The sequence below is a fragment of the Fragaria vesca genome, linkage group LG3 (genome assembly GCF_000184155.1).
Source record: "Fragaria vesca subsp. vesca linkage group LG3, FraVesHawaii_1.0, whole genome shotgun sequence".
NCBI classification, from domain to species: Eukaryota; Viridiplantae; Streptophyta; class Magnoliopsida; order Rosales; family Rosaceae; genus Fragaria; species Fragaria vesca.
Genome location: NC_020493.1, coordinates 9,790,172 through 9,811,641, shown reverse-complemented (window position 1 = coordinate 9,811,641; position 21,470 = coordinate 9,790,172). Strand labels below are relative to the sequence as shown.

The following is a 21,470-nucleotide window of genomic DNA, read 5'->3' as shown; positions in this document are numbered from 1 at the left end:
ACATGTTCGTCAAATATGCATAAAATGGCCAAAAAAAAGAGAGGCTGAGAGTGATGCAATGAAGCTATTCCTGGTTAATTTGGGTGATCAAAGTATAGACCCTATACTTCTAAAAATCTTCAATGGGAAATACATGACAATTTACCAATGTTGGCAGCAGTCGTTCAACTGAACGTTTAACGCAAAACTCGACACTTTTAGATATAACTCAAGAAGTAATTCCCAGGTAGTCATTCTGATACATGTATAGACCGCATGCCGAACAAAACATGAATGCTAAAGAAAGCCCTCAAAGCAACAAATTATACATCAAGTTAACATGAACGATTTCAATGGTTTAAGGTGGCGTTCTCCATCTCTAAATACATTGTCTTGCATCTAAAAACAAAACAAAAAACAAAATACGAAAAAAAAATGCACAATTTGCGGCTGGAGGTCTTGTTTAACATTTTCAGTTCTGGAATTTACACTAAGATCAGAATCAAGTATTCCTATTACTCTTCAAATGTTCAACTAAAGTGCGCCCTACGAAAAGCCACCCTCATTTTTCATAACCAAGTAAAATTTAGTTTCTTCTGCTTGTCACAACAAAAATCAATAAACCCATAATGACTTGGAAGTTGGATCCCCTTTTCCCCAATTTCATATTCCCAGGATTAAAATTTGAACCTGTGAATTTTGACAACTTATGAGTTATGACTACTATGCTTGGCAATAATAAAAGGGGCAAAGAGAGTAGTTTCCAAACTGACCTCTCGTTTAGCAGTTACAATAGACTGAAAGTCTGAAATCGTCGGAGCGTGCAATCGGACAAAGCAGCACCACCCTCTTCTAAATGTGACACCACCTTCATTATGATAAAACTTCTGTAGTTAAAACCAATCGTTTTAACTTCTCTAAAAGTAAAAAAAAAGTAGTAATAATATATTAGTGTGAGACTGTCAGTAACATCTGTTACTTGAGGTTTAGCAAGACTAGAGTAGAGAGCATTGAGGTGGAGAGAGTACGACTTACGGTTTAGGGTACAGTCCAGCATTCCTCCTTTTTACTTTTACCCTTAATCCCTAGAGACAAAACCCTAAGCCCTTCACGCTATAGGGTTTTAGGATGATTAACACAGCTATAGGCCTTTTGTTTAGACTTTCGAGCCTAATGGGAAGAAATAAACTGATACATAGGCAGACCGCAGAAATACTCGAGAATTTACATACTTTCATTTAACTAATTAACTTCATCTCATTCCAAAGACAAATGGATTGTGATTACTGATTACACCAACATGAAATATCAGTTAACGAATTAACGAGGCTCGAACAGGGTGGAAGTGAGTACATTAACTGAACATGCTTGTGAAGAAGAATCGACTTGGAGTTCAGTTAGAACCCTCTCATTATAGAAACCAGGTTTCTCAGGTACAGGCAGCACACCTTCACCACTCAACATTAGAACTGCAGCCGACATGCTTGGCCTGTCTTGTGGATTTTGCTGGACACATAAAAGACCCACATGGATCGTTCGCAGAACTTCTTGTAGATTAATAGAGTCCCCTATTGTTGTAGCAAGCAATTCAATGGATCTGTCTTCTATGTGTAAGTTCCATGCCTGAAAGGAAAAATACTTTTTTACCAAACCAGAAGCAAAATGAATCAAAAAAGAATTTGTTAACTAGACAATAGTTGGCACTCACATGTCCAAGCAGGTTGAGCTTGTGGCCTGGATGAAGGAATCCTCTGTTTCTCTTCCCGCTTATTATCTCCAGAATCAAAACACCAAAACTATACACGTCTGATTTTGTGGAGTAGAACCCGTCAATTGCATATTCTGGGGACATGTAACCACTGCAAATCATTGAATCAAAAAACTATTCTAAAAGCAAAGAATGTTGACTATGCATTACTTGTTTGGAGCAACTTACTATGTTCCGACTACTTTATTCGTTTCCGCTTTAGTCTCATTCCCTCCAAAACTTCTAGCCAGGCCGAAGTCTGAGATTTTTGGGTTGAATTCACTGTCTAATAAGATATTGCCTGCTTTGAGATCTCTGTGAATTACCCTCAGCCTAGAATCCTGATGAAGATAAAGGATCCCCCGAGCAATACCATTAATAATGTCAAAGCGCTTAGGCCAATCTAGTAAGAAGATTCTTCTTTGATCTGCAAAAGAGCATGCCGGCATTTGGTGATTGGAAATTAAAGTGGACTAATGACTAATGAGGCCAAAGTATAGTTTCTGAGTGGTCAAACCAAAAATAAAGAAGTCCAAGCTTTTGTTAGGCATGAATTCGTAGATCAGCATCATTTCATCTTCCTGAATGCAGCACCCTAGAAGCTTTACTAGATTCCTGTGCTGAAGTTTGACAATATGTGTAACCTCATTCTTGAACTCATCCAGTCCTTGGGTAGAATGCTTAGAGAGCCTCTTCACAGCTATTTCCTGTCCATCTTTCAATATACCCTGAAATCATATGATTCATACGTATGTATTATGACCAGAGAACTAGACATGCACCATGCACCTTGGAATTTGGGAAGTATTAATTTGATTGTATGGAAAACATCAAGTTTGCTGTTTGCTGAGGATCATCAAATTTTACCTTAAAGACGGTTCCGAATCCACCTTCTCCAAGTTTGCTGTTCTCGGAGAACTTATCAGTGGCAGAAACGACAGTAGCCAAGTCAAATAGTGGAAGTTCAAAATCTTCCTTTTTTGAGGGAAGATCTAAATCTTCTTCTCTTGATGTGAATTCTGAATCTTCTTTTTTGCTGCCCCTCATTTTCCCTGCAACGTAAAAAACAATTTTGAAACCATAATCGATAATATAATTCATTCAAGCAGATATGCTTAGCATTTCTTTGTAACTTATTAGCATTCTCAGGACATGGTATGATCTTTAAAAATGATGAGCTAGCCTAAGATTGTTTAGTCTTATAAACAATCCGGACCAACAATCATAATAAAGCTCTTCATTATTAATTTCCTATAAAGCTTATAGGAAGTACTATCATTTTGTAATCAAACAAAATCCTTTCTAGATAAGCTAAAGTGAGGGACATTTTAGAACTAGAGCATGCAGCACGAAACCAATTAGGCAACAGGGCAGAGAGTCATACTTCCACATTATATACATTCTAAAAGGTTACCAGGCATGAAGGATTTTGCTAACAGGTGTATTGGTACAACAGCAAACGTTCCTATAAATTCTATAATCTTAACTACAGGACTAGGAGGAGGGAGGGCATAAAAACTTACCATATTTTTTGCGTTGCTGCTTCCGGAAATAAAATACCAGGGCTATGCCCACGATCAGCAGTCCAGTAGGCAACAGAGTACCACATAGTATGATTCTAACTTTCTTAGATTCAGAGCCTTTAGCATTGATAACTATGTTGTCCTGATCCAGGCCTAATATAGAATTTTAAAGGGAAAAAAAAAAAGAGAGGAGGAATTAGAGAATTAATAAAGAAAAAAGACTGTGATGTACAACTGAACAATACTACCCCTCTCTCAAAGAACTGAACATAAATATACTGCATATTGATTTGGAGGTTGAAGAGTGTACCTAGTTCTGATGCAGCCATTCTTATATAAATATCTTGCCCATTTACGGTTAAATTTCTAATATCAACTAGGTTGCCGACCCACAGCAAGCAGCCAGATCCTCCATTCCTGATATCCAAATTTGCATAAGCTGTGCAAGAACAGTTTTTCAGGCACACCATCTCACATTCCTTGAGAGTCATACTTCTGTTGAACCAGGACTGCTCTGTGTCTGGCAATTTCACTGCGGAGTACTTCTTAAACAAATCAGCACTGCAATTTACTGAATTTAGTGGAGTCCTTCTCACGCAGCCATTTGACCAATCCACTGTGTCCCAGTCCTTTGGATTTTTGGGAACAAATCCTTTCAAGCAGCCACATACTGGGGAACTTTCGATGCTGCATGCACCATTTGGACCACAGAATGCATAATTGTCACAGTTATCAATTAAAGATGTTTGATAAAGGAATCCCCAAGTTTGGGTTGTATCAATCCATGTGTAACGCTGCACACGTCCATCTGAAGTGAGAATCACTCTTGAATAAACTGAACTGTTAGTAAGCTCAAAGATATAATAGTCTTCATCATGATCATCAAAAACAAGGTTGTATGAGAAAATGGAGTTTGGAGTTAAATGAGGCGTGCCACTGAATCGGATTCCATTCCATGGTCCAGTCCGCCATAATATAACTGACTCCTTCTTCAAAATTTCTTCTCCATATCCTCTGCGACCAAGTTCATATGTATACATCCCTAAAGAAGGATCCTGTGGACTTTTCCATGATGTAAGAATCCTGTTGAAGCTTGTAACTTTGTTCCAACCAAGCTTCATACCTGGTAGGAGTGTATCACTTGGGTAGTCAAAACTTTGCCACAAGAACTGCTCAGGGTCTGTATCACTGCCATCTGTTACAACAAGATTTCCTGAATCCAAAAGCTGGACCACTGGATTCTGTGCAGATCGTGATGCGTTTGAGGACCAAACTATGCTCTTGTTATGGTTGAGGAGGACAAGAATTCCAGGGTTGGTGACCTGCAGAACACCTGATGAATCATTAAGGGGTGCTTCTCTATTGGCAACCCATACTATGGTAGTTGATATCTTCTTGTACCATATCCCAACGTATCGGTTATTAGAACCAGTAGAAGGACTAAAAAATCCAAGCTCAAAGTTTCCAGTAGTTGAAACTATAGTCTGGCCATCTCTAATGGACTGAAATGTACTTGTGCTGCCTCCTGCTGTGGAAAATAATGCTGTGATGATGAGCAGAAAAGAGAAAATAGGATGCAGGCATATCCAAATTAAAACCTTCAATGGATTTTTCATGACTGTGGTAGTCCAGGACCTCATTTCCATAGAAGACTCATTATCCACCTAGTTCGTTGCTGTAATAGTTGAAACAACATAGAAGCCCCTCTATTTCTAAAATTGACATTTCAACAACTCCATGATTACTTAAATCTTATAACTCCAATAATCATACATATAGAGTTATGATTGGAAGCAACTATTAGTTTCTAACTCCTTCAATATATTATACCTGTAATAAATTAACTATCTACCCTGTCATTTTGAAGTTTAAGCTTCCTGGGAGTCATACTGGGAGAGTGTTTGACCCCAGCAAAGAAGACAAACTAAGTTAAGATAAGTCAATACATGGATTTGAATTAGTTTTAAGGAAATCTCTCCTGATTCTTCAGACGGCAGGTATGATCATTTACTTAGCAAGGTCAAACAAACATGAAAGACTAAAATTGCATTTTAATAAAGGATGACAGCTTTTCAAATATATGTAATCTGTGAAAGGGAACCTCAGAAACCCAGAACATCACGGACAGTATTAGAACATAGTGTGACTCACAAGGAGATTACTGGTACGGAGTTCAATGAAGTTCAAGGTGGTGACTATCAATATTTTTTTAACAACTATAATAGTTGAACGCCTCATTTCTATATTAGGTAAAGACATCATTTATCCCCCTACTTTCTTTCTAAATAACACTGAATCTATGATTGGCAATTCCACGACTCTGCAATTACTTAATTCTTATACCTTTGATGACCATATGTGCATATGTGCAGTCAGTGCAGAGTTATGATTGGGAATAATTAGTTGATTTTCTAATTCCGCTGTAATGGATTGACTATCTGCCCTATCATTTTCTTCAGTCTGCTTCCTGGGATTTTTGGATTGCAGAGAATACAAATTACAAACTCACGATAAGTCAACACATGCAATTTTGACATAGCTGCAAGGAAGTCACTCCCAACTGTTTAGACTGCGGGAGTGATCATTTACTTAACAAGATTATACAAAACATGGAAGATCAGAACTGCATTTGAATGAAAGATAAGAAATTGCTTCCAAATAAACATCACTTCCAAAAAAAAATATATCCTGCTTTGAAATAAACATCATTATCCGATTAACCATTTTCTAATTCCTTCAATATTCAATAGCAGTACAGCATTAATATCAACCCTGTCATTTTTTTTTCGTCTTCTTCTTGGGGAGTTTGGACTGAGAAGTTAAATAACTAACTCAAAATAAGTCATTATCAAGAAAAACTAAATAAGTCAACACATACAGTTTGAATCAGTTGCAAGAAACTCATTCCCAATTGTTTACAATGTAGGCGGCGTATTAATATGCTTAGGAAAAATCAATCAAAACACGCAAGACTAGAACTGCATTTGAATACTAAAACTGATATCAACTAAACATCACTATCCTATGTGAAACTAAGAAAATCCAACTCAACAGAAGGTAGGGTACTTACTTCCAATGCTTATCAACTCCAGATGGCAATTAGGAATGCATAATCATTTCCCAATCAAGAGTTGTCATCTTGGAATGGAGCTACTGTCATTTCGGTTTATTCCAAAACCAGGTCCACTAACACGGCGGGTTCTAGTAATACCAAATTTTCCAGGACAAATCTTCTCATTCAAATCCCACAACTCAAAGAAAACTGCAGATTTCTGATTTGGGTACTCTTTGGCATTGTCCTTGTAGTCAATTCCCATCCTTTTCTCTTTCCCTTTCATTTTCTCCTAGAAGTCAATACTACATGAGGTCAGTAGCAAAATTTCAATACAATAAGGGACAGAGCTGATTCCCAAAAGGGATTTTAAAATGCCAAATGCCAACAAAAATCCAATAAATATTATCATGATGCATGAATATATAGACCAAGTCTTCCATAATATTGTATCCGATCAACAATAATGCAGTAAAATAAAGGGCAGGCATAAATTTGTATAACTTGTGAAATGGGACTTTAGAAAACCCAGAAGTGTGACTCACCATGAGACAACTGGAATGGAGTTCAATCAAGTGCAGGTTAGTGAAGGTTGGAGACGAAGGTGAGCACCCTTTGTATCTGCGTTGACTGAAGTCAATGACTTTCACCTAAAAAGAGGTTTCAGGTACCACGTGTTGCAGTATGAGAACACTTGACATGACTCATTATTTTTTTTAAAGCCCAATAGACGGGAGCAATTGGCCCAATAAGTGTGGGATTTATTCAAATAAGCCCAATGTCTCTTCTGGACCCAAAAGCAAGAAAGACCATCTCTATAGAGTTCATAAATAAAGCACAGGCCATTAGACCCAGAAATGATTCGGATTTTTTCATAGTAAAAGATAGACAAACAAGTTTCATCAATCACCAAATTTCATGGAATGAAATGATAAAACTATTTTCAATTTATTGGATTTTTAACAACAAAAAGTTAGTATTACCTTAATATCCAAGGCATCCTAAACCAACAAGATCCTAAATATATGTAAAGGTCTGGCACAATAAAAGAAAGGAAATAATTTAACTTTGTTACCTGACAAGTGCAGTGTTGTGTAATATGGTGGGTTGTTGAGGCCTAGCTAAGCTACATTATAACCCAGTTCCCCTTGGGACAAGTATCTTTCTCTATTGAATACTTCACTTGTCAAAACTTAAATGAGAAAACTTGACTTGTCCTAAAGTATTGAAATGCACATGCAGACATTAAATCTTACCAAACACCCATGAGGAAAAATGCAGAGGAAAAAACATTACATTGGGAAATGCATTTTTCTGAAGCAGCACAATCTTTTAATCTTAATTTCCAAGTATGCAGAACTGCTTTGCATATGATCATTTATCCTGAAGGACCAGAACCCATTTCCAATTCCCACTTGTTTATTTCTTTCTTTGCATGTCTATCATTGAATGTTGGAAACTTGGGAATAAGATTCTTACGTTATAGGTAAAATAAAGTTTGAAGAACATCCTAAATTCAAAATGAATTATGATTTTAATAAGACCGCCTCAATCACTTTTAACACATTTCATTCATATATATATATATATATATATGACTCACGCATAATTTCATTTGACTATTGTCATTGCCTCAAATTGGATATAATATGTTTGAAGAACAATTTACGCTGTATTAACTTATCGGTACATTAACGATAGACTAACTAAAATTAAACCGGTTTAAGATCTTACTTAGCTAGTTTACAGAATTCACTTATTTTCATATCCATATATTAGTATTTTGTATATAACGTTATAACTTGAAGAAAAAAAATTAATAATAATAATTACATATATATGTACGGTAAGTTTCACTTCACATGTTTCCTCTCTTATGATCACAAGTATTTGAAGCCAAACACCCAATATCAATTGAAAAAGGGGGAAATGACGAAATAAGTACGTCAAAATGCAATGTATATTTCATCATCATTTTTTTTTTTTTTTTTTTTGACAATTTTAGTAACCAGGCTATAAATTCTTACTGAATTTGTGGTAAAAAAAATAAAAACAAAAAGTTTCTTCAATAAAATAAATAAAGGGCCGCCCTAAGATTAATAACTCGTGAGTAGCATGGTACTTTGTACTGGTGCTTTTGTGCTGCTGCAGATAGGTATAGAGAATCATGTACCATGGGGCCATGAAATGAATACCACTTCGATCTCCCTTCACTTTCCCAACCAAACGGTCAAGATTTCTGTTCCTCTGGGTTTTTGCAGAGAAAGAGAACGAGCTCGAGAGAGATATCTAAGGCTGACATATCTTTCTAGGCGTCCTGAGCACAAGTAAGGTATGTTTCCGAAGCAAGAAATAATTATAGCTTTAGCCCCATTAGCCTATCTCCTACTCATGCCAGTCGTTTGGTGCTGCAGTGCTCCTTCAAAGCAAGAATGGGGAAAGCTAGCTAGCAGTGTTCCAGATCGAGCAGTGTCTTTCTCTCTCTCATGCATGAGGCTAGGGGGGGACATATTCGAAGTTAGGGTTAGGGTTTGTTGGGTGTGATGAATGAGATTCTCAACATAGGAAAGCAGAGCTGTAAAGAGGAGAAAGAGAGATCAGTGAAGAAGGAGATTCTCACAATGTGATGGAGGAGCTAGCTAGCTAGCCAGGGTTTATAACAAAAGGATGGGTTGCTGTGGAGATCACATGTAGAATATAGAATACAAAGGCTAGGGCACCAAAACCTCTTTAAGTGGAAAGCAAGAGAAATTTAAAGAAGGAAGAACCCTAATTGTATATATCAATCTCCACAAGTCAAGGGAAGTGAAAGCACAAACACACATATGAATGATAGATTCCCAACCCAATGCATCTTTTTTTTTTCTGTTTCTTTTTAGTCCCCAGTTGTGGAAACTAGAATCCTTATTTATCATGATTGTATGCCTCCCAAGTAGTCTTGGCCCTTGGAATTAGTATCTTTTTGCTACAAGAAAGCAATCAAAATGTACTATATATGTAATGCCTCTTCTTTTCTTTTTTTTTCCTTCAACTTTTTATTGCTTTTGGTGTATGCTTTCTAGATTTTTGGGTAGTGGTTAAAATGAAAGTATGGTCGATGGAATTGAGTTTGATGTGTGAGCAATAATAGAGTATAATGAAAGAGAAAGGTGAAGGAAGTAAGGTGCATGCTGAAAGAGGGAATCACTCTAGCTCTCTCTCACAAATAGTACTACTTTTGCCCATCTACTCGATCTCTTCGGTCCTTGGGTGGTATCTTTCTCCATCTCTTTAATTAAGTTTGGAAGCTAAGTATTTAATACTAATTGAGTGCAACGATTGCCAAACTCTAAATCGGTCTACTAATTAAATTACTAGACATAGAGAAGGTTTGCAATGAATATAATCGTCGACCGGTATAACGTAAGTTTGTAACTACATCGATTCTCAAAATCAATCTTACATCAAAACTTTCAAGGATTGATTCTCATATTTTCATATGAAATTTGATATGATTTGGCCACTGGTCACACAATCAACCCTTTGTTCACGCCATATTTGTATATCAACTAACAATGGAAATATAATGAGCTAGCATTTGACAATGATTCAGTTAGATTTATCTCACATCGGCCGAATTGTCAACCACATACAAATCTTTACTTAAACAATTGGAACACTAAACACCACGCCCTCGTAATTAAGGAAACATTACCCCGTAAGAAAGAAAGTATAACCTGCTATTGCTTTCGTTATAGCAAACCAACAAGCTAGGGTTTATTCTAGTCCATGCTTAACAACATCGTAAAAGCTAGTTAACCAATTGATTAATCTAGCTAAGCAGCGTGCAATAATGCCGAAGTAAAACTTGAATCGGAAAGATCGAAGAAGATGAGGGATCAATGATCATCATGCTCTCCCCATCTCCTTCTGGCCTTGTGACTCTGTGTCTGTAACTCTGTACGGCCTGCTATATCTCTCTCATTAAAGAAGCATTAGTTTACTAATCTGCTTCATGTGGGTGTATTAAACTAAGCGCTATAGTTCTGTTAATTGTATGAACAAGGTTAAATCATGTTGATTATAAAACAAGGCAAAGAGAAAGTAGTTAATAATAATGTCAGGTTATGCCTCCTCAAATCTTCCGCAATATTAGATCATGTAGCTAGGATCATATATATTGTGGAACCCTAGCTAGTTGGCTAATACTATAACTAACCGACTTAATAATGTCACTAATTAAATGACAGATCCCATTTGTCATATTGTCTCCTTGATTGGAGCTACTTTTCCAACCCTTTTGCTTAGAGAAATGTCATAAAACGTACCCTAGTGATTAAATAATGGAGTTGCTTAATCGTAGTACACTTCCATTGAGAATATCGTTCTTATATGATAAATCGTAGCTTATGGCTTTAGTATTATATGATGAATGCAATTGATTTGTCACCCCCAATTGTCCTTATGCACCGCATCGATCACTAAACAAGTTTATGTTCATTGGAAAGGTATACATATTCGTGTCTTGGTACGATGATGGTCTCAAAGTATTATAAGGTAATAAGAAATCAAGGTCGTAGCTAAGCCGGATGGGCAAGAAAGCTAAAGATAAATGCATGGAGACAAAGCAATTTTACTTCAATGGTCACCCCAAGTTTTTCCTACCTTGCTATTTTGACTATTTTCTTTATGTAGCTAGGTAGTTGTTTGTGAATATATGAGCATACTATATAGGGCCCCTTAATTTTTGTAACATTATTGTCTTGCCCTAGAAAGAGAGGTGGCAAGATCTAGGTGATGTGGGGAGGGATGGGAGGTGAGACAGAATATTGGGAATCCAGGCCACAAAAGCCATCAATTTTAATTGAATGAACGAGAGAGGAAAGATGTAGTAACGTGAATTGTAAAATAAGACGGTGTGAGTTTCAAAAGTTTTGGTGACCTTCACAATTTAAACTATTTTGTTCACCCATATGATTTATCGAAAAGCTATAATAAATGAAAAGTTATATGGTATACCATATTTCATTTGCAATAATTTATGTATTTTCCTTCTTACACTCAACAAATATGTAAAATTTCCTTGTTAATCTTTTCATTTATCGTTAAATCATTACAGTTTCTTCCTGAACATTTATCATCTTCAACAGTTCTCGTGTGTTACGCATAACAAGTCTTTTTTATCATATGTCTAAACAGTATGAATTCTAATTTTTCCTCGATAACAAACTCAATTTTCTTAAACTACAAAGACTGTTCAAACTGGTGAGAGTTGTTTTTTTTTCAACTCTTTTTTCATTCTAGCTCATTTTCGGATCAACATCGTGCCTAACCAGTAACCACAGAGTTTCATCACAAAGCCGAATCTTAGCAGCAAAGTTTAACACGATCGAGCTACCAAAACTTGACCAAGTACCTATAGTATATTTGGAAATGATCCAAATCAAGCAATCTCCAGGAAAACCATGCCACTTCTGCATTTACTATAATTTGTTTGTCGATCATCGAAATTGGTTAGGATTGATTGGCATGCTGTCAAATTTCGATTTGGTCAGGATGTCTCTGCTTATCAGATTGAAATGAAAATTTCATCTGCAAGAAATTAGGCCATGAATGTGGGAGTGCTCCCATTACGTACAGGCAGGGATCAATTATTGCCATGAAAAATCCTAATCAAGCAGAAAATATGGGAGAAATTCATATGCATATATTGCTGGTTAGCAGGCACCAATAATTTCATGCAAGATGTACGTTGCATTTGTAGCAAGGACCAGTCAAGACCAATAATACCAATATTTCTCAAACAGCTGAAAGGTCAATAATGAGCAGCCTAATATACGGTCTTCCTATACATGCCTGTTGAGTGACTTGAGTGAGTCTATGATGTTTAATACAACGATGATATTAGGTATACTTATCATGTCGATGTGGTACGTACCATAAAATATTGAATGAGAAATTTGTTTGGTTTGGACTTTAGAGTAAGAAGCCGGTATGTGAAAGATATTGATGATCAATATGTTATTACCATTCAAATCGCTTAGAGTAAGAATAAATTAATTCATAGCAGGACTAGATAGACTATGGAAGATCATGTCATCACCATTGGCATCACAATGTACCTCAAATTGTTGGTAATAACATCTTAATAGGGAAATTATTTTAATAATTTGGTGGCTAAAGTATACGTTTAATTAAAATTAAATAGACTTCAAAACACATATGATTGATTGTCAGTTATTGGTCAGTGTAACTGATAAGCATGTGACTGACGGTTGAAAATGAAGTCTTTAAACGTCAGTGATTAGAAACAAACACAATGACATGCACAGTAACACGCGTGCAAACAGATAAAGTTAGTTAACATCTTGCACACACTCAAGTTAGGATGATGATCGGCGCTCCAAGATAAAAGACGTTGAGTCGAGAGCGCATCATAATGACATGCACACTAACACGCGTGTAACATCTTGCACACACTCGAGCCATGATGATATCGGTGCTCCAAGATAAAAGACGTTGAGTTGATAGCGCAACACAATGACATGCATACTAACATGCGTGCAAACTGATAAAGCTAGTTAACATCTTGCACACACTCGAGCCATGATGATGATCGGCGCTCCAAGATAAAAGACGTTGAGTTGAGAGCGCAACAGAATGACATGCACACTAACACGCGTGCAAACTGATGAAGCTAGTTAACATCTTGCAAGCACTCAAGCTAGGATGACGATCGACGCTTCAAGATAAAAGACGTTGAGTCGAGAGCGCATGCACAGTAACACGCGTGCAAAATGACGATTGAAAATAAAGCTCGCCAGCGCTATACTCTGCTCACGAGAAACGCACTAGAAAATACAACGTTTAATGACGAACAAAAGCAGTTTAAACAAACTCCGAACATGCACATTAACACGCGTGTATAAAGACAATAGCAAATAAATCCCTTCCTTTAATACAATATATCATCATGACATACAAACCTCCACAGTTACAAATTCAAAACAATTCAAACAAACACCACCGTTCGACTCGTCATGACGCAATTGCTGAACGAGTTTCTAAGAGCTTAACTTAAGTATAAACCGATCGGTGACAACACACTAATGGACATTTTGAGCGAAAATCGGATTAGCAACCACCAATAAATGATTTCACCTTGAATTAGTGCCCTGATTAAGATTTTTCTAAAGACCAAAAGACGTGGTAAAAGGAAAAAAGCAAATAACCTAAAGAAAGAAAAAAAGGAAAAAAAGAAAAACAGTCGTGTTAAAAAAGAAATAAAAGAGGAGTTTGATTGTTTGAAGAGGGAGGAGGGCAGGGGGACAGTTGGAGGGAACAGTCCAGAGGTGAACAAGATAAAACGAAACGTATCCATGCGGGAAGCATGAGTGTATCTGTCCCTCAATTTCCTAAAAGCAAACAAACTGCCAAAAGGAGCCAGTCGTCCCCAATGGGCTATAGTACACCCGTACCCAAACCCAACGGCCACTCTTTCCCTTTTTACCCTCCCTCTTTAATCCTAAATTAATTAAGATTTACCTTTCTGTTTTTTGCCAATAAGTCACGGGCCCCACTCCTTCCACGCTGGCCCCTCGCACGTGCCCCGTAACCATCGACTTGTGGTGCTCCCTGCCCACCCCGCCCCACACGTGCTGCTTTGCGCTAATTAATTTGCTTAATTAATCCGGACGTGATTTGGCTTTTGCCGACGTGGCAGACCCTGGCAGCCCCAGTCGGCAAATAGATGACGTGGCAGATACCGCAGTTGTCAGTTATCACTCTCTCGCTGTCAGTTAATTAAGCAAAGCAAAGAAACCACCGTAGATTAAGTAGAATCGAGTCTCCGCAGCGACAATTCCGGATATGTCCCTGGAGAATCGCTAGAATTACGGACTGACCGAATCGCTGTAACTGTTGGTTTCAGATTGGTAAAGAGTCAAGTAAAAATTAAAAACCAAGGAAGAAGGGGGTGATTCATTCGAGTAACCGCATCTCCATAATTAGACAAAACGGTCAAAGCTTCTTTACCTTTTTTACCTCTCTAAATTTCCATTCTAATTAATCCATTTAATTAAGGGAATGAAGATTAGAGGGGATTTGTTTATGTTTTTTTAAGATTTGATTTGTTTCTCTCTCTATCTGACCCAAACCAAACCCTAAATAAACCCCACCATCCAGCCTTGCCACCTCTACTGCATGCCTTTTGTTCGTTTCCTCCTCACACTTGTTTTCTTTCTCTTCCTCCCCAAAACAAGAACCCAAGTCCCCAAAAACGCATCATATATAGATAAAGACGCAGCGAGTGTTATTATTAACCCGAAGAAAAACCCAAAAGAGCTAATCGACAGAGAAGAAGAAGAAAGAGGCTTTATATAAAGAGAGAAAACGCTTGCTGTTGATTCAGAGCAACCAGCCCTTCTATTTTTTCCTTCTTCTCTCTGTGTGTAATATTTCAATGGCCGTTGAAGCTCGGCACCTCAATCTCTTCCCCTCTCAACAACTCTTCTGCAACAACAGGTACTGATCCTCTCTTCATCTGGGTATTTCTTTTGCCTTGAGATTTCTCTACTGGGTCGGTTCTGATTTTCGGTCTTTCCACAGTGAGATCATGAACCCGGTTCAGGGAAACGGCGGCATGTACGGTGCTCAGATTGGGTACGGCGTGCCGATGATGACCGGCGGTTTGGTGGCGACGGAGGCTCTTCTTCCGGCGTATAATAACAACTCCATGATGAACGATTCCATGCTTCCGAAAACCACGGCGATGCAGTCGGACAGTGGGCTCACGTACAACGTACCGATCAGTACTTCTCTTTCAAGAAAGCGCTCCCGGGTCGACTCGATCAACCCGAACCCGAATCTCTTCTCCTACCCGACTCCTCCGGCGAGCCATCACTACAAGAACAGCAATAACTCATTCTCGTTTCTCGGCGAGGACATTTCTCTGCAAATCCAGCAGCAGCAGTTCGACATCGACCGCATCATTTCGCAACACGTAAGCCCCGAACCCGAAACCCGATTCGTTTTATCAATTCTAAAACGATCAGATATTTTTGTTTCTGGGTTATTAATCTTGTTATGGATTATTTTTTTTACAGATGGAGAAGGTGAGGCTGGAGATTGAGGAGAAGCGAAAGAGGCAAGCGAGGAGGATAATAGAGTCGATAGAGATGGGGATGATGAAGCGGCTGAGAGCCAAGGAGGTGGAGATCGAGAAAATCGGGAAGATGAACTGGGCTCTGGAAGAGAAGGTGAAGTCTCTTTGCATCGAGAATCAAATATGGCGCGACTTGGCGCAGACCAACGAGGCCACCGCCAATGCTCTCCGGACCAATCTCGAACAAGTCCTGGCCCAAGTGAAAGACGAGCCCAACCACAACAACCAAAACGACGCCGCGGCGGCGATGATGGACGACGCGCAGTCGTGCTGCGGGAGCACCGGAAACGACGACGGGTGGCGGGCAGTGGAGGAAGGGACGAGCGGCGGAAGCGGGTCGGGTTTAGGGAGTAGGTGGTGCAGGAATTGCGGGAAGGAGGAATCGTGTGTGTTGCTGTTGCCGTGTAGGCATCTGTGCTTGTGTACGGTCTGTGGGTCCTCCCTCCACACATGCCCAGTCTGTAAATCCACCAAGAACGCTAGTGTCCATGTTAACTTGTCTTAGACCAACATATGAACCAAAAAAGAAAAAAGGAGTAAATTTTCACCCAACTAATTTTGAAAAATTCAGCCAATTTTTTTCTTTCTTTTGCCATTTCCTATTCTTCTTCTGAGTAAATTTTGTCTATAATTTTGCGGCATTATTGTTCTTGGTCCCAATCTCTCAAATGGTGTTCCGTTCGACACCACCCAAAAATCAAAGTATAAACGGAATCAGTAATGCGAAATAGTTCCGATGATTATTAATCGGAAAATTTCAGTCATCCTTAAAAGATATTTTCGGAAGGATAATTTCTCGTTGATAGTTCGGACGACTATTGATCCTAAATTTCAGGTCATCCTCATGACATTTTCGGAAAGGATAATTCCTTGTTGAATCGGAATGGAAAAACACCTAAATTAGAATGGAAAATACCTAAAAAGAATGGGAAATACCTAAACAGATATTTCTTGGTAACTTTGGTGGTTGCGTTATTGTTAATTAAGGTGAGAAATTAGGCCCTCTTTTTTTTTGGTTTCTACATAGGGAGCGGCGCAGGTTAGCAAGATACGGTGCAGGTTAGCGTGGGGGAGGGTGGATCAGAGTTTATGGCTGAAAGGCGGGATGTGTGTGTGTAAGAGAGTGACAGAACGGGTGGGGGGATGCTGGGCCCCACGAGCGCATCTACCCGCGCTTAGTCGCAGGGCTTATTATCCACAGTGTTTTCTTTCTAGACCGACTAGGTAACACGAATGGCGGTACACGCGCGAACTCCGATGCGTGGGGTCAACGCAGTCGTCGAAAGCGACGGGCTTGGGAGGGAGGCAAAAAAGCCGACACGTAGGACGCGCGCGCAATTGTTGCTGCAGGGCGCACCAACGGCCACTATTTTTATTTATTTTTTAATTTTAATTAAATTAAAAAATGGGAGTAAAGTACGAATAAGTCCTGGTCAGGTCACCGTTCAGCACTGTTTTGGCTGTATACTTGTGGGCTGTGGCGTGATGGAGACGACGACGTTTTGGGTGGGGAGGCCGGAGGGCACTGTTGGGATTCCCGAACCGTGTCCTACGCGCGTTACTACGAGGCCTGTTCTCTCTTTGGTCGCTATCGAATAGGGACAACGAGAGCAGGGACTAAACGCCATCATTATGTTACTGTTTGTTTCGCTTTATTGGGTTGTGTTTCTCTTTTGGCGGTAAGTGTTTTTCATTTTTTACTGCTAGGAGTAGTTTAGGGTACAGAGCTAGGTGGTGGTGGGTACTGGCGGCCCGGCGCAGTGGTGGTACTCTGGCTTGATGGCCTCAGGCTAGGAGGGTGGGACTGTGGGAGGAGTGAATGAGGGAATCGATGGCGGAAGGGACTGATGGATTTGGTAAGGGATGATGCGACTTGAGGTTTTTGGGTAAATGGGGTTGTATCCCCACATTGTGTAAGTTGGTACAGTGTACTACAGTCGTCCCCCCATATCTTCACTATTGTTGCCACCACCATGATGCTGAGCACTCGGTTTGTACCTTGAGCTTGGTGTTGGGTTGGTGGCTAAAATAATGCGGGGGTCAGTAGCGAGAGAACGAGTGATTTCTAAAGAATTTACGGTTCGGTAAAAAGAGCCAAAGAATCGTCGGAGATCTAAGTAATTATGACAAAGTAATGATTTTATATCTTGCTTATTGCTTAGACATATCTTTGTTTGAACATGCGATTCTCATTAAAAAGTTTAGTAAGCAGTGACTGAAAAATGTACAACGAGGCATCCTACCGTGTCTTAATATACGACAGTTCAATGTGACTAGCTATTTTATCAAAGTCACAATTGAAAGTTTTTTCTACTTTTAATATCATTTGTAATGGTAAAAATACGATGGTCAAAAAAATAAAAATTAGGTGCGATTTATTCCACCTTTAGTCTTGTTTTTTTCTCGCTTTTAATTTATTTATTTATTTATGAAACGATAAATGAACGATATAATAAAAAGTAATACAATATGTTTACAATTACAATTTTATGAAGCCAAAGATCGAATGTTCTCATCTTCTTTAACATCCTCCTCGAACCTTAATTTTTTGAGAAGCTGACCTTAATTTTTCTTTCTGTTTTTTTAGAAGAAAGCTGACCTTAATCTTAAGCTCTGAGAAAATATAGGAATTGAAGTGCTGCCTTTTTTTTTAATAAAATAAATAAATAAATAAAAAGAAAAAACGGAAATTGTGTCGTATTTTAGATAATGGGGGAGTTTGGATGAACGTGAGGAGCACGTGATATGTGGTTGTGTTTTCGTTTTCAAGATGTGGGGGAAATACAAGTCAATGATAAGATAAGCAGTGTGGTGATCTCATCTGCCAATATGTATATGGTTTTTGTGAAATGTGAATTCATTCCCTCTCATTCACTTGTCACCACCCTTTGTGGGACTTTGAAATTGTCTTTCCCAACATTTCCATTTTATTCAAAGATTAGGGTCCTACCACATCATAATAGAAATAAGAGGAAAAATTCTATTTTCTTTTATATTTTTATTTATTTATGCGGTCAACCTTGTGCAAGCGCCGTACTAATCTTGTATGTATTGATCTAATTTTCTCATGTATTTGTAAAGTATAAAAACTCGTTAGGCACTTCCAGGGCAGAAGGCAGGCTTGCAGCTTTTAAAAGCCATCTAGACGGGCTAAACAGACTTGTTTAAGAACAATATATATAATTAGGATTCAAAAACTTGTTAGACACTATTATAACCGATGGTTGACTTGAAACGTCTAGACGATTATAACCGATGGTTGACTTGAAACGTCTAGACGATCTTATTTTAGGATTAGATCGATGACTCTAGCATATAATGTTCAATTTATTATTTAAATTACTATACATAAACTGACCAAACACCAAATCAATTTGTAACACTAAAATCCCAACAATTGAATACTACTTGCTATTTATTTGAGAGTGACGTTTCTACAACTATTTTGATGTGGAAATCAATGTACATTATGCATTACATTACATATGGCTATTCAGACTCGAAAGAGAACAAGGAAGCCTAAGCCTAGTCAAAAGGAAAAAAACAAATAAAAGAACTTGATATGTAATTATAGAGACATAATCAATCCCATGAAGATTGTCGAGACGTGGAGTCGATAATCACGTACAAGATTCATTGATCTGCAATGTGTTGAATTTTTTGGCTCAATCAAAGACCTAAACGACAAGACAAGATGGAAGAAATTATTGAAAACCAGTGTTAATTTTTGTTTCCCACCTAAGGAAGTGAATTAGGATTTGTTTAACTTTTTTGAACTGCTTTAACACAATCAACTTATTGCCACCATCGTAGTATGTTTTCAAAAGTTTGTCTTTGATCCACACATTTGACGTGATAGGCATTACCAAACCTTCTATCTGTCGTGCTAAACTAAGGTAAAACTAAAATTTAAACAAAATAAGTCATGTAGTTCATTCATATTCTTATCATCCGAGAAGATTTAGAATCAAACTTTGGTTTTTTTGTTTTGTTTTGTTTTGTTTGATACAAGTCAGATGCTTAAGATATGGTTTTACAGTATGCCTTTGTGATTCCACGACTCACATTAATGTTTGAGTTATCATGTATGAGGTTTTGAACTTCCAATTCAAGAATCGAAGTTTAAGGTACGATACTATATAGTACGAAATTTTTTTTGAGTAATCTATAGTATGAAGTTTTTTTTGAGTAATCTATAATATGAAGTTTGGTCAAACATTCGTCTTTAAAATTTATAATAGCTTGTTTTACAGGCATCTTGTAGTTTAAAATTTGGGCCTAATGTTTGACATATGAGGGAATTATAGAGTGCAAAGCTTGAGACGGTTTGTAAACCTAATACGAAAGTAAAAGATACTTAGTTCATGCAACGGTTGACTTAGTTTTATTTTGGGTTTACTCATATCTAATATTTCAAATTTACCTATTAACGTTTATCTAGTTTCACAAAGATTCAAGTTTATTAAATCTTAATTTAAGTCAGAGGATATATGTCCGTAAATTTAGGAATAGGAAAAATCAGACTTATCAAAAATTGCCAAAATAGTTTGTATAAACATCACATAGGCATCATCATCATCATCTCCAACTTCCAATAAGTGGCATGACTTCATCGTTTTTCACTTGTTAATCCATTTTGTTAGTTCCAAGTCTCCCAACGGCACCTGAAGAACCGTGATCCCTACCCACACTCCCCCTCCTCCTTCACGTGAGATTCACGCTCTCTGTCCCTGTGTACCGCATTAAATTATTATTTTTGACGTGTCCTTATTCCACCATATCAAACTTAGAGATTTGTCCTTTTCTTCGGTGTACCAATCACGAACAATCTGTCCCATTCGAAGGAACTACAAGATAAAATCAATAAAAAAATCGTAAAAACAAATTAAACCCCGCTGGGCCCCACCCATGCACAGATACATACAAACCGCCAAAATCAGCATTTAATGAGGAGGGAAGTTAACAAAAGACATCACAAAAATAAAGGAGGAGGAGAGAGATTTTGCTTTTGCTTGTAGGATTTTGGATCTTATGGGCCCACCTAGTTGGGCCTACGTATGGGCCCCCACCGGATCCAGGACCATCTGTCCCTTTACGACCGGCATGCCCTATATAACACGCGAATCTTTATTCCCCGTCCCACTCGGAAAATAAATCTTTAAATATTTCTTCTTCTTCTTCTATCATTATCCCTTTGTTTATCTTATTCTTGAACCTTGCTTAGTTCTTAATTAATTATAATCTATTGGATTAGTCTAGTGTTTGATGATGATTTTCTCTAAGTTGGGTTCTCCATTATTCGTATCGACTTCTAGTTTTGGCGATAATGATGCATTTTACTTTAATAATTGAGGCGGCTTTTTTCGATTAATTAGTTGTTTAGTGGTGTAATGGAACTATAGGGAATAGAATGGGTGTTCCTGCTTAGGAATCTAATCAAAAGTTAAGGGAACGTTGTACCTAAAAAGAGAGAAAGGAATGATGTTTTTGGTGTTGTTTACTTGGGAAAGTTGATCCATCTCTTTGTGACACTGGTGGCATGAAGCACCATTATATTTGTGCTCACTAGTGGACATAGACACATAGTTTTTGATGTGAAGGTTTTTGACCCGATACTTGTTTGGCCTGCATTTCAACACATGTATTTATTAGTATAAAGTTTCTTATCTTATCTTCTATATATTACATATTCTAAATCTGTGAGTAAATATGGATATCTATCTAAGTAATTGAAGTGACACATTAGACGTAGATTCTAAAATATTTTGCTGAATACTTTGTTTTTGTTTTAAAAAAATTTTGTGTATCACGAATAGACTATTGTCGTTACGAGAATTACATGCAACATCCAATTTGATTAAAGGTAAACGAAGATAAACTCCTCTCCAATTTCAACGATGATATGTTTTCTTTTTGTTTGAGGTGGGCAATTGCAATTCTTAACAAAATTGCGAGGGTGATTCATGGAATGATAGGTAGATGGACGTTGATTAGGAAGCTAAAGCAAGGTCTGCGATCAATGATTTT

At 37.9% G+C, this 21,470-nt stretch overlaps 2 protein-coding genes and 1 pseudogene across 3 annotated transcripts in view; 1 reads left to right on the top strand and 2 right to left on the bottom strand.

The window, feature by feature from the left end:
- Window positions 1-21,470, bottom strand: part of LOC101292394 — a 1,325,780-nt pseudogene that overhangs the window by 1,081,626 nt on the left and 222,684 nt on the right. The window lies entirely within an intron of this gene.
- On the bottom strand, window positions 1,193-4,889 carry LOC101315125 (G-type lectin S-receptor-like serine/threonine-protein kinase At4g27290-like). The gene is made up of 7 exons (XM_004294039.1): window positions 3,560-4,889; window positions 3,250-3,402; window positions 2,603-2,778; window positions 2,244-2,454; window positions 1,916-2,153; window positions 1,688-1,838; window positions 1,193-1,602 (listed from the first exon to the last, which is right to left on the bottom strand). The coding sequence occupies exons 1-7, from the start codon at window positions 4,887-4,889 to the stop codon at window positions 1,300-1,302; spliced, it is 2,562 nt and encodes an 853-aa protein (XP_004294087.1). The 3' UTR covers window positions 1,193-1,299.
- LOC101297222 lies at window positions 14,478-15,970 on the top strand. The gene is made up of 3 exons (XM_004294063.1): window positions 14,478-14,803; window positions 14,888-15,281; window positions 15,385-15,970. Exons 1-3 carry the CDS (start codon window positions 14,742-14,744, stop codon window positions 15,946-15,948), a joined length of 1,020 nt encoding a protein of 339 aa, XP_004294111.1. The 5' UTR covers window positions 14,478-14,741; the 3' UTR covers window positions 15,949-15,970.